This window comes from Guyanagaster necrorhizus (assembly GCF_019112545.1).
Source record: "Guyanagaster necrorhizus MCA 3950 unplaced genomic scaffold BT62scaffold_5, whole genome shotgun sequence".
In the NCBI taxonomy this organism is placed as follows: Eukaryota; Fungi; Basidiomycota; class Agaricomycetes; order Agaricales; family Physalacriaceae; genus Guyanagaster; species Guyanagaster necrorhizus.
This window is the reverse complement of record NW_025064884.1, coordinates 783,421-795,881: the sequence shown is the minus strand read 5'-3', so window position 1 is coordinate 795,881 and position 12,461 is coordinate 783,421. Positions and strand designations below refer to the sequence as shown.

Below are 12,461 nucleotides of genomic sequence, written 5' to 3'. Positions count from 1 at the left end.
ATTATCGTCCCAGTTAACCCTCTCAGAGTCCTCGTCTATTGGGAGGCACGGATAGGCAATTTGGGAAAGACAGCGTCACGGTCTTGCAAAGCTCACTTCAACGGTATCACGAAAATTAGTAAGGATAGCCTGAGCAGGAGGCACTTTGGGGGTTGCACTTGCAGAACTTTGTTCCTTTGAAAATAGATTCCCATCCCTCATCATCCTTATTTATCACGAGTTGCTATTTGAAGGCCCTGCCTCCAAGGTAATCGAAGGTGCTTTGCAAAACCCGATGGCGACCCTCCGAATAGCTTTTCCAGGGTAGACGGTGCAACTCGCAATACAGAGCCACGTAGATTAGTGCCTCTACATCACGCCCAAAAAGATACACATGAAAGTAATCGTGCCCTGAATTTGTTAAGTAAATTCAATCGCGCAAATTTATGATTCGGCACCGTCCTCCACCACTCCCTACGACCTACTCCCTGTCTATCAGCCTCCACTGCAAGTTCTCAATCAATCACATAAGCCGCTCGGTTCCCAAAGCCATTAGTCTTGTCAGCGACGAGAATGGTGTTGGTGGATGAGATATCTCAATGAAGAAAGCTCGTCTTCATCAGAGCATTGAACAACACTAAATAAAACCAAAGTCGTTATACAAGGAAACGAAGAGCGACAGCGACAGACCGTGGAATACTCCCTGGCAGCCTTCAATGAGCTCCCGTGTCCCAGCAAAGGTCTCCTGCAGCACATAACCCACCTCGGCAGTAACCAACATGTAATGAATACGGCCTATAATGTGCTATGTCTCTGATGCCCTATTCCAAAAGACTTTGAGTACTTTGACGTCAGCGCTGAAACGAGGGTGAGAAAAAGTTACCAAGACATGAATGTAATCGCTTACCAACCGCGACATCACCTTGACAAACAACGATTGGCACCTCTGCCTCTACACCGCTTGCTCGAAGATACTGGAGCGTCAAACCTTCTATATGCACCTCACTGATATCAGGACGCCAGGAGTCTTTCAGAAATACGACCTTTTCGGTCTGCACATCAACAGCCCCGTATCCCCGAGTAGAGCGCGAGGCCAGCGAGCACGGCGAAATCACCGGTCGAGACACCAAGAATTCTCGAGCCTCTGAGCCTGGTACCTTAATAACGTAGACCTGCCCAGGTTCATAATGTCTCGCCAATACGATTTCTACTTCTTTCTCGTCCGTCAAGCCAAGCTGTAGTATCATATGCGCTTTGATGGCATCCCGGAAGAGCATCACCTCAGCATACGGGCGTACAGACACGTCTGTACCACGCTGTGACGCACTGGCGTTCCCAAATCGCCAGAAAACCCGACACAGAGGCCCGGGATCCTCCCAGTACAGAATCACCCCGGAAAAGATGACCCCAGAGCGGTCCTACTGGAGGAGCCGCGCGCTGTTATCGGTCATCGAGATAGAAAAGACGTGGTTCCGGTGCTGATTTCCGAACATTCGAATGGCATTATGGCCAGAGTCTTCGTTGTCGTCGTCAACTTCCCAGAAAATCTGCCAATAGCCTGGGTGAACGTGCTGGAGATGTTCGGTGACGTATCCTGCGTTGGTGGAAAATGGTCCAGTGTTGCAAAAGATGATACCGGGACACCTGGATGTTGTTTTTGTGCCATTGAAAATGTCGTTCTATAGAGTTCTAGATATGGACGAAGGTAGAGGATACACACGACAGAGCTCTCATCTTCTACATCAGTGAATGCATTACCGCAGCTCGGCATCATTGTATCGGAACATTGAGGGCATTCCGGTATAAAGTCGATAAATTCATCGATGGGCATGAGTCCAACAGTATGCGAGACCATTTCGCGACCGAGTTGTTCGTTTCGTCTGTTCTGAGCGTCAAGCGCGACTAGTGGAACATACAAATGTTGTTTCTTGATGTTGGATAGGGATTCCATTATTTGTTTGATGGAAGGAAAGAGGAACTTGCCTAGTACGTCATAGTCTCGGGTGGCGGAGCGACCGCAGTTTTCTCACGGCCTGTTGTATCAACATTCAACGCTCTCTGCGCATCTCTTGCATTCAAATCCTTTGATGGCCCCGGGGTTCTTCACTCTGCGCCACCTTTGCAGTTAATCGATATCAAAATTGCCATTCCAGAGCCGTCAATGAGTCGTTTTCCACTACCTGTCTTCCCTAACACCAGCTTCTATGCAGCACTTCAACGTTACCCAAAACCGAGAAACTTATTGTGGTGCTGCCACCTTTTTCGACAGTTACCTCGTAGTCCGACGAACGCGGAACCAACGTGGGGAAAACACGTCTGACATCGATATTAATTCAAGGTGTTTGTAGACGACGTGATGCCCACCTACTTCATGATCTCCAGGTTCTTGCTGTATATGTCACGGTGTGCGAGGACAGAACCATGCCGAATTTCTTCTATGTTCGTCCACCGCTAGGGAGTGTGTCGCTAAGAGGAGATGCCATCGCTTTGTGATGCTGGGCGTGAATTTATGCCGTATGGCAAGCAGAAAGGGCACGGAAGCGATCGGGGACTCTTCCAAGGACTCTATAGACTTCCATAAACAAAGCTCAAGGAAGACTTTAATATTTCTCACGTCCTCCGTTGAATAGGCCCGCCATTCGGTCGTCCTTATTCCGAAGCAAACAACTCAAGATTCGCACCGTATTCTGTCAACCCTTTATATTTCTTGTTCCTTGTCCCTGTCAGTGTCAAACGACGAGTCATGTTGATTCACGGGCTTGTTGTGCTTCATTCTTTACGCAATCCCGTTCGTCTATCCTCTCCCTCGAGTTACGCTGCACTCTGTACATGAACTCGTTCATATACCCTTTCCCTCGATTCTACTCCTGAATCATCTTGTACCCTCTCGTAGTCGGAGTCTTTCAAATCCAGCCCCTAGCTGAGATATTGCATGCTGTGAGCCCGTGCCAACTGGCTCTGGTGCGGCCACACGGAATGGAGCCTGCAGAGTGGGCGAGGCAGGTATCATGTTTGGCGGGTACCACAAACTCATGCTCTTGGGTAATCTGGGGCACGATGGGACCGGAGTGAGTGGCAAAAGGTCGTCGATTGGGAGTTTTCGAGCTGGGTAGATGGGAAAGAGGCTGCTGAGAATTCCGAACTGTGTCGGCCTCTGAAATTGCAACTTCTGCCATGACAACACCTTGGTGGGCTTAATCCGAGAACCGTGTGTATTGACGTCGATCAAGGGATTTCTTGCTTAATGTGGGCGCCAAGACGGGGGATGGCGAGGAAGGTCTGGGAAAGGGTGGGGCATTCTTAGAAAACGCCAAAGGGACTCGAGAGGAATAGAGCAGGTTGGTTTTTTATTTTCAACTCGGTTACATTCGCGGAAAGTGTTAATCCTCCAAGAATGGGTTTTCCATCGTAAATCGTTGCTCGAAGAAGACTTAGGAACTGTGCAGGAACATTGAAGCATCGAGCTAGAGAGATGGGTGATTCGACGGAAAGGTTAGTCTTGCCACCGGCATGTTCAAGGAGACAAAAATGACGGCATTGAGACAACATTCGTACCGACAGGAACATTCGTATCGGGAAAGAACAAGTTACAATACAGCATACAGGAACCTTTTTTTTGGTTTTGTGCTCAAAAATTGAGGGCGTGAAAATGTAACAATGGAATAGGACAAAAGAAACAGGGGGCAGGTAGTCGAGAACGTCGACTTGAATAATTCTGCACAAATGTATTAGTCGTGGTTTGAAATAAAATATTCAAATTTACCTGATTTCTTAAACAACAATACTGTCAAGCGCTTCCTTCGCTCTCTCAGTAAGACTCTCGCGCGTTCGCGTCACCCTGGCGCTCTCCTGCTCCGCCCTCGAAACTGTATTCACCACCATCGTACCTGTAGTGGTACCATTCAACGGGATGACCGTAGTCAGATAGTCCTCGCTCATAATCTCGACTGCGCAATCCTTCCTCGTGATGTCATATCCCCCCCAGGAGCCAGCATTCCACTCGGCATTCCACGCATCCAAGATGAAGAACATCGTGTCTCTGAACCGATACTTCCTTTGATAGAATGTCACCGTCGAGAGCGGAGGGACGTCCAACATGACAACTTTTTCCATGCTGTCGGTCGTCTCATAATCAGCGAATGTCTTCACAGAGGCATCCATGGTGATCGAAAGGCCATCATAAGCTGCTGCGATTCCAACAGCGGCGGTAATATCAGAGCCTGCGGTGACAGTGAGCCCCGTCGTATACTGGGCGGTATTCGTTTGTGCCGCAGCCGTGGTGTTCTTCCAGGTTGTCTGTGGGACCCAAGTGGCATCGATGAGATAAGTATCGACGGCAGCGTAGAAGGCCTCATCTCCTGGAGATATATAGATGGTAGATCTTCCGGATTTCACTAAAGCGTCGCCGCCGCTAGGCTTATAAGTGACATTTCCGGCGAAGTTTCCGCCCTGTAGAACAAGGGAGGCGTCTTTCAAGATTTATGAATATAACGAGATAATGAAGGACCGACCACAATGGACGAGAGGAGAACGGATTTGACGTCGCTTACTGTTTGACCAATGATGCTGCTAACTGAGGGGAGAGTCATCGAATCGTATGGCTGCTTGCAGTTATGTTGTTGCTTTTATGGTTCTCCTACATTCAACCTGTCAGCGATTGAAATTCTGGTGGACTTTGGACGTACGGAAGTGACCGGTATTTTCGAATGTCCACTGAATTAACAGCCAGTGAGGCGGGAGAACTTGCAACATTGAATTGATATTCTTGTACTTCAGGTAGAAAGCTTACGGAGCGTCGTCCTCATCCTCTCCCAGTTTTGCTCTTTTGTCCTTCCTACTCGATGTATGCGTTAGCATCACTGTCTCCGTTGACGTACGTCGGACGGGCGGTCTCTAGTCTGTCTTTCGTCGCCGTCGTTGCATCCACTTCACCACGCCTGCGTATGAGAAATTGGAAGCTGGACAAATGGGGAGATAGGAACTTTGTTCAACCGGAGTCTTCAATTGCGACCATTTCGTGTCGCTTCTGAGTCTCTATGCAAACGTTAAGTGGCTATATCACGAGCTTCTGTACGTACCTACTACCGCTTGCTATCGGCGGCATTCGAACTTTGTATGACTGTACTGATCTTTCGCTTTTCAAGATTCGCCACGGAGGAAGAGTGGCCTCGAGTCTTTGTGGCTCGTCGTAAATGACCGACCGATTCAATGGAGAATGCAGACGACGATTCATGAGAGTGTCGTTCATACAAGACATGTTCCAGCCCCATATGTGCCCTGTACATTCGCCACATCCGAGGATCGCGTTTGATTACTAGACAACAGGCTGGAATTTTGAAGACCTGCCTGACTCCTGACTTGCCGTGCATGAGGCCGATTCTACTCCGCCATCTTCTGACCACGTCCGTATTTGTTCGTGCACATTGATTTTCTTGGTCTCTGGGATGAGAAATCGTAACAATTGTCGGACTGGCGCTGAATATTCAATATTACAACAGCAACATGGTGACGATTGCGAAAGGCTTACAATTGGGATAATACTCACTTTAGATGACTGCTTTCACTATTTTGGATCGGACTGTAAAGTCGCAACAGATCTAGGTAACGGCAAAATCTGGAACGGTGTACGAACAGATTTGCCTCCGAGAGTTAGGATATAAACCTGTGTTGCTTGTTCTTTGACAGGGAGAATGAACCAGAAATATACGAAGGGCGAGTGGCCCTCGAGTTCATGTCGTTCGTAAGGCCTATTCAAAGACAAAATGTTGGATAAATGCAAGATAAACTTCGCCCAGAGTGCATGAAAACATTTGATGGTGTAGGAAGAGTCCCAGCCGCCACATGTATTCGCCACACCCAAATATGGCCTTTCCAGAGAACCGGATGAAATATCGAAAGAAGAAAATGAAGAACGGTGCCGCTAGTTTGCTCGTATGGTCAACCAGAAGCCTGAGTAGAGTTGCGATGCATGGATCTTTCCCACTTGTATGGCCTCGAAGCACTTGCTCACAGTTGTCCGTACGCTTGCTTTCATGTTAATGTCCGGCAGCAACTGATGGTGCCAACCGGTGCCGCCACAGGAAGTCCCAGAGGACAGGTCCCCGGCCCGGATACCGACGGCGGGAGAAGCCAAGTTAACGGGTGGGTAAGAGACCGGCTTGTGTTTCTGCAGGTATGTATACATATTTTCTGGACCCAGATACGGGCTGAAATACCACAGGTCATACGTGAAGTGTTTCTGCGCATCCTCTATGTGCAAAGGCCTACTGTTTTATGTAAGAATCAGACGAGGAGCAGGCAAGTCAAGTAGGTCTTCAAAATTCCAGCCTGTTGTCTAGTAATCCAACGCGATCCTCGGATGTGGCGAATGTACAGGGCACATATGGGGCTGGAACATGTCTTGTATGAACGACACTCTCATGAATCGTCGTCTGCATTCTCCATTGAATCGGTCGGTCATTTATGACGAGCCACAAGGACTCGAGGCCACTCTTCCTCCGTGGCGAATCTTGAAAAGCGAAAGATCAGTACAGTCATACAAAGTTCGAATGCCGCCGATAGCAAGCGGTGGTAGGTACGTATAGAAGCTCGTGATATAGCCACTTAACGTTTGCATAGAGACTCAGAAGCGACACGAAATGGTCGCAATTGAAGACTCCGGTTGAACAAAGTTCCTATCTCCCCATTTGTTCAGCTTCCAATTTCTCATACGCAGGCGTGGTGAAGTGGATGCAACGACGGCGACGAAAGACAGACTAGAGACCGCCCGTCCGACGTACGTCAACGGAGACAGTGATGCTAACGCATACATCGAGTAGGAAGGACAAAAGAGCAAAACTGGGAGAGGATGAGGACGACGCTCCGTAAGCTTTCTACCTGAAGTACAAGAATATCAATTCAATGTTGCAAGTTCTCCCGCCTCACTGGCTGTTAATTCAGTGGACATTCGAAAATACCGGTCACTTCCGTACGTCCAAAGTCCACCAGAATTTCAATCGCTGACAGGTTGAATGTAGGAGAACCATAAAAGCAACAACCTAACTGCAAGCAGCCATACGAACGTCGAGGTTTCCCTCAGTCAGCACTTCTCATTCGTTGAACGACTACTAATCTGTACCCATCATGGTCCGTCTTCTACTATCTCGTCATTTTCATAAACGTTGAAACGTGTCTCCCTCATTCTGCAGAGCGAACCGTTCTCCAAGCATATCACTTATACGCCCAGTGGCGGCGACGCATTAGTGAAATCTTATAAGTCCACCATCTATGAAGACAAAGGCGACCAGGCATTCTACGCTGCCATCGATACTTATCTCGTCGACGCCACTTGGGTCCCGAAGATGTCCTGGGAGAACAACACGTCCGCGGCGCAATCGTACGCCCTCACGTATACGACCGAGCTCAAAGTTACCAAAGGGTCTGAGGTTACCACGTCTATTAAAATCGCAGGGGCTTTTAGGGGCCTTTCGATTAGTATGGGCACCTCGGTGAAGGAATTCAATGCTTACGAGACGACTGACACCACGACAAAAACCATCACGTTGAACGTCCCTGCCAAGTCGACGTTGACGTTTTATCAGAGGAGATATCGGTTCAGAGACACGATGTTCTTCATCTTGGATGCATGGAATGAGATGTGGAAGGCCGGCTCCTGGGGGTCATATAAACTCACGAAGAAGGCTTGTGTGGTGGAAATTATGAGTGAGGACTATCTGACTGCGGACGCCAAGTTGGACGATTCCACGACGGGCACAATGGTGGTGAAGAAAGTTCCGAGGGCTACTTTGGAGTCCTCCTACTCGGCGCGAAAGCGCGAGAATCTTACTGACAGAGCAAAGGAGGTGCTTGATGATATTGGCGCTTGATGTACAAAGCAGGTAAACTTGGATATTTTATTACCAACCGTAACTCACACATTTCTTCAGAACTATCCGAGTCGGCGAATGCGCATATCTTTCACGTTCCCAATTTCCCGCTTGTGTTTGTCCTTTTCTACCTCTTTGTTACACTCTGACGTCTTCCGTTTCTGTGTATCAGAGCCTGTTATCTCATACACAAAATCCAAAAAAATGGTCCCTAAGTAGTGTTCTCTTCTGTCCTTCTCTTTTGTACTATCACTATGAATGTTTTCTACAAATCGGCGGTTTATGGCCCAAGATCAGTCCTTCCAAAACGAACCCTTCTGTTCTGTATCCTTGTTTACCGTTCTCTAATTTTTTTTTTTTTACCGATGTTGTCTTTACCGACCCTCTGGGTGAAATCATAAATTCATCGACGCGCTTGGGTCGAAATCACAGTACGTGTTGCCAGTTGTTGATCTGTAATATCATTTGACAATGGCTTTCTCGTATGGACTTCGCCTATGATTTTGTGGGAGAAACATCCGAATCTGTACCATACTCAAGCAGGAGATCTGTCCTATCGACGTCCCCTTTAACCACCGAGACACGCAGCGCAGTTCTGCCCTGCCCGTCTAATTCATTGAGATCCACTCCAGGACATTGTAGCGGCTCCTTTAGGATCTCAGGATGAGCCCTGCAAACGGCCTACTGCTGCTGCGGACTCCGGCGCTCATTATCAAGGATGGCTGCATTTGCATTGCAGGTCAGCAAAACTGTCACCATAGCACTCTACCCTTTGCCTGCTGCTCGGCAGAGTGGTGGACAACCATCAGCACTTCTGTCCCTTGTATAAGCTCCCGTTTCCAAAGAGCAACGATAGATTTTTCCTAGCTAAGCATCACCGCTCAATGTAGGGCCGTGCAGCCATGGTCATCGGCGCATTATTTAAAAGCAGCAAGGCTACGTCGTGATGGCCTCATTTGCAAAAAAATATGCAAGGAGTTCGATTAATTTGACCGCGTCTACAAATTGTGGTTCGTGCTTTAGCAGCAGCTCCGCTCGTGCCAGCTGCCGTGTGTAGTAGTGGAGTTCCTCTATATATGTCGAGCATGATCGCGTCAGTCTCGCGGTCAAGGAAGCTGTATCATGAAAACGATCTATGATGATATCGACATCAGCTCGAGTGACAGGAGGATGTTTCCAACATTGGTGGCAGACATCTAGCACTACGTCATCCAAATGGCGGAATGTGGAGCAGCGTGCCATTCATGATAGCTATCAGCAATGATCCTCCTCTGATATCATAATACGGGTACTGCCCTGTTCCTAGTTCCTGTAGTACGAAGATCAGGAGAAGATATCAGCCATATGATGCGAAGTGAAAAGTAAAAGACTCACTAATGCAGTCATGCCGAACATCCACACATCGCTCGTATCCGAGGGTTTTTCGATCCTGTAATCATGTAGTCCCCGCCAATTCCCCTTTACGACGCAATAGGCCCAAAATCAGCCAAGCAGCGTGATATCCCCGTATCCGGCATTAAGACATTATCCTGTACATTGTTAGTACAACATCTGAATGCCTGAACCTGCACATTCTAACACAAAGGTATGCCTTTCAAACCATCGTGAATCACTTTGTTATGATGTAAATACTGTAGACCCAAAGCGATCCCAAAGAACTACCGGGCATCCGTTGTGTTAATATATCTGCTTTTCCATTTCATGCCATGAACTCACCACTGGAATCAGACTTATGTTTGGGTGTCGTCATATGTTCATTGGCCATGCTTTGGTCCATCCAGAGACGGAACACTCTGAAATTTGTCGCAGGTACTAAACATGTGTAACACATTGCGGTGTTTGAGCTTCGCCCATGCCTTGATATCTCTGAGTACCAACTGTCAAGTCTGCGTCAAATCGGAATAACAAGAGTGAAGTCCAACAAGAAGCATGAATTACCTTCCTGACTTAAGCGACACCCGTTACATGGATCCTCCCTGCCTTTATGGCCACCCACAGTCACCATCCCCCCTTTCCAGATATCTCTAGCGACAGGTTGGTTGCCAAGTTTGAAGGCTTGTCCTGTAAGATTTTTGATGTCGTTCGGGTTCAACTGCAAGCCGTAGCGGTCTAAACCAGATTCCATCCTAGAGATGACGGTTCAGCGGTAACTTTGCGTGACTCCTGCACATGTCTCAACGTCGAGATATTGATATGGGGGGTAGGATGGACTGGGTGCGCATTGCGACAATATTATTAGAACATGCTGTAAGGTGAGAACTGAATTCGAAGTCTGCGATCTATATGGTCGTAAATGGGTCGTCGTCAACATGCAAAATGTCAATACAGTATTTATCGGTCCATGGCATGAAGAAACCCGATTACCAGAGTATCCATTCGCCATACATATTCGGCCTTTCCCCCCTTATATAAGCTTCAAAAGTCCTCTTCAGAACAGTCGACCAGCTCCAATCTCGTTCGTCATCGGGGAAAACAGCATCGTTCGTAGCATTGTTTCCAAACTCTTGTCCGAGATTGGGCCAATTCTGTCCCGGGTCCACGGGTTTCCACCTATCAATTAAGGTGAACAATGTTGAGGAGCAAATAGGTGCGAAACAAACCAGGAGTTATGGAAATGATACGAAAAGGCACCTTTGAAGAATCCATCAAAGCCTAAGGCTTGCGGGGAGCCGCCGACGGACGAAGGCGTTTCAAAAAAGTCAGAAAACCTGTTGAAAGGGAATGAATTTGGTAAGTGAATACATATTAAGAAGACAGATCACCTTTTGAAGTATGGTTGCGGAGGCCTATCTCGCTGATATCCATCCGTGTTCATCCAGGCAGGATCGAACAAGGCCCCGGGTGCACGGTAAAGCAGGGGATCCAACCGTCCATGCTTGAGGTAATTTGAAGCAGGAACCGGATGGAAGTCCAATTCATTTTTCAAGGCAGTCCGGAGAAGAAACGTCCCCAAGGCCGAACCCTTGTTCAGTCGAAGAACGGCGGTGTTGTATCTTTGATGGAAGGCCCAGCGGTATGAGAATGAACCTTTCCATCCCCACAGCTCCTCCCAGTCACGTAGAAAGAGTGTGTCCGCGTCCAAGTAGATGCCTCCAAAGCGCTGGCATAATACAAACCGGACCATATCGGACATTATGACAGAAAGCCGGTCGTAGGAGGAGGAAGACTTGGAACCACTTCGGAGGGCTGCTTTGCTGCCGCGCGAATAGGACTTGCCATGAGATTTGAATACGCTCCCGACATGTCTCCAGTCATCTTTGAGTTCGGGAAGACTGTCAAGCTGTTCTGTTGTGTTCCAGAATCTGAACTGTATCACACGAGAGAATCGAGGATGGAAAAATGGTGCCGACCAAGGGTTCTCTCGCAGCTCCTTGATCAAGTCGGAGTGAGCATCGGGGGGAGGCTCTGCAGCGGCGGGGACGGGATTGATCCAAAGCCAGAGTTGGGGCCTACAGAAGACACGTTCGTCTTCGTAGTCTGGAGCATGGAGGCCAATGTTTTGAGTGAAAAGAAATGAAATGATGGCGAAATATGGTTTGTCTGTAAATTTTCCTGTCCAATACATATGAAAGATACGGGGATCATTGGGGTCGCATGGGCCATGGGCGGAGGAGTAAACGTGATATTCCTGCGTCGGAGGCAGGGATATAGGTGATGGTTCCCATTCGACGTTGGGTTTTTTGATAAATTTCGCATCCAAGAGTGCCTTTCTTTTATTCTTGGATGCAAAAAAGGAGTGAAGAGTTCGTGTGGGAATTGGTTGAGTGACGGTGTCTTCGACGAAGACATATTTCCACCCGTCGGGGACCGGCTGGCGCACACGCTCGTCGTTGTCCAGTCCAGCGCCTACGCGAAGCACTTCAAGGCAGTCACGAACATACTAAATTGTCACTTATTTAAATAAGTGGGCAAAAGTTGCCGTTGCACGTACCCTGTTACCTGAGACATCACAGTGCTCCATGATCACGTCCAAGTCGGCGATACTGCCTGGTATTGGTCTGGGTGCATATGCGACGTGCGGAGGCGTTGCTTCGACATTCAAATAAAATCTCTTGCGACCGACGCCGTGCCCTGGGTCGTGACCGAAGCGTTGCAGAGGCAAGGCGGGATTGTCGACAGGGACCAAACCTAATTCCTCGGGAACTAATTGGGTCACTGATAAGAACGAGATTGATGTTTGATTTTATTTGCTACTCACTACGGTGCCTCGTTGGATAATGTCCACTCTCTATTTCCCACTTCCATATCCGTCTCAGATCCTCTCGCCTGAACACGAGCGTGGGAGTGATGCTGAATGAAGGCAGCAAGGCATAAATGATTAGAAATATAGCTGCATAGACAGAAAATATGAGAGCGTTGCCCTTTCCCTTGCCGTAGCGGGAGACGCTAGCTGCATGCAAGACGCGCAAGTTCGGAAGAGGAATGCGCAGTCGATTACGGCCACATGGTAGCGGTACATGAAGCGCAGTCGTCCAAGATGCGGACCGGTGATGGTGGGACGGTAAGAGCGATGTCATACGCTGCTGCAGCGACGAGTGAAGGTCGTACAAGGACACGAGCCCTTACGTACTCACAGCATATATGCAGCTATTTATATACCATGCAGTTATTTATGGC

General features: G+C 48.3%; 6 protein-coding genes across 6 annotated transcripts; 2 read left to right on the top strand and 4 right to left on the bottom strand.

Annotated features, from left to right (window-relative positions):
- Nucleotides 1-540: 540 nt before the first annotated feature.
- BT62DRAFT_605307 (uncharacterized protein) lies at nucleotides 541-1,341 on the bottom strand. The gene is made up of 2 exons (XM_043181570.1): nucleotides 887-1,341; nucleotides 541-836 (listed from the first exon to the last, which is right to left on the bottom strand). The coding sequence occupies exons 1-2, from the start codon at nucleotides 1,254-1,256 to the stop codon at nucleotides 775-777; spliced, it is 432 nt and encodes a 143-aa protein (XP_043043249.1). The 5' UTR covers nucleotides 1,257-1,341; the 3' UTR covers nucleotides 541-774.
- Nucleotides 1,342-3,428: 2,087 nt separating this feature from the next.
- On the bottom strand, nucleotides 3,429-4,732 carry BT62DRAFT_605205 (uncharacterized protein). Its single transcript, XM_043181568.1, has 4 exons — nucleotides 4,665-4,732; nucleotides 4,491-4,615; nucleotides 3,743-4,428; nucleotides 3,429-3,694 (listed from the first exon to the last, which is right to left on the bottom strand). The coding sequence occupies exons 2-3, from the start codon at nucleotides 4,566-4,568 to the stop codon at nucleotides 3,751-3,753; spliced, it is 756 nt and encodes a 251-aa protein (XP_043043248.1). The 5' UTR covers nucleotides 4,569-4,615; nucleotides 4,665-4,732; the 3' UTR covers nucleotides 3,429-3,694; nucleotides 3,743-3,750.
- Nucleotides 4,733-4,975: 243 nt separating this feature from the next.
- On the bottom strand, nucleotides 4,976-5,454 carry BT62DRAFT_928483 (uncharacterized protein; the record flags this gene model as incomplete). The annotated part of the gene is made up of 2 exons (XM_043185517.1): nucleotides 4,976-5,013; nucleotides 5,061-5,454. A coding segment is annotated over one exon (327 nt), but the record flags the coding sequence as incomplete, so codon positions are not given.
- Nucleotides 5,455-5,576: 122 nt separating this feature from the next.
- Nucleotides 5,577-6,831, top strand: BT62DRAFT_605269 (uncharacterized protein). The gene is made up of 5 exons (XM_043181569.1): nucleotides 5,577-6,151; nucleotides 6,200-6,285; nucleotides 6,338-6,553; nucleotides 6,598-6,639; nucleotides 6,695-6,831. The coding sequence occupies exons 1-4, from the start codon at nucleotides 5,948-5,950 to the stop codon at nucleotides 6,629-6,631; spliced, it is 540 nt and encodes a 179-aa protein (XP_043043246.1). The 5' UTR covers nucleotides 5,577-5,947; the 3' UTR covers nucleotides 6,632-6,639; nucleotides 6,695-6,831.
- On the top strand, nucleotides 6,789-8,204 carry BT62DRAFT_963208 (uncharacterized protein). The gene is made up of 5 exons (XM_043188673.1): nucleotides 6,789-6,842; nucleotides 6,890-6,946; nucleotides 6,996-7,104; nucleotides 7,167-7,856; nucleotides 7,905-8,204. Exons 3-4 carry the CDS (start codon nucleotides 7,102-7,104, stop codon nucleotides 7,842-7,844), a joined length of 681 nt encoding a protein of 226 aa, XP_043043245.1. The 5' UTR covers nucleotides 6,789-6,842; nucleotides 6,890-6,946; nucleotides 6,996-7,101; the 3' UTR covers nucleotides 7,845-7,856; nucleotides 7,905-8,204.
- Nucleotides 8,205-10,048: 1,844 nt separating this feature from the next.
- Nucleotides 10,049-12,396, bottom strand: BT62DRAFT_944268 (uncharacterized protein). Its single transcript, XM_043187910.1, has 5 exons — nucleotides 12,043-12,396; nucleotides 11,776-11,987; nucleotides 10,607-11,724; nucleotides 10,445-10,552; nucleotides 10,049-10,394 (listed from the first exon to the last, which is right to left on the bottom strand). Exons 1-5 carry the CDS (start codon nucleotides 12,359-12,361, stop codon nucleotides 10,205-10,207), a joined length of 1,947 nt encoding a protein of 648 aa, XP_043043244.1. The 5' UTR covers nucleotides 12,362-12,396; the 3' UTR covers nucleotides 10,049-10,204.
- Between the last annotated feature and the right edge of the window lie 65 nt (nucleotides 12,397-12,461).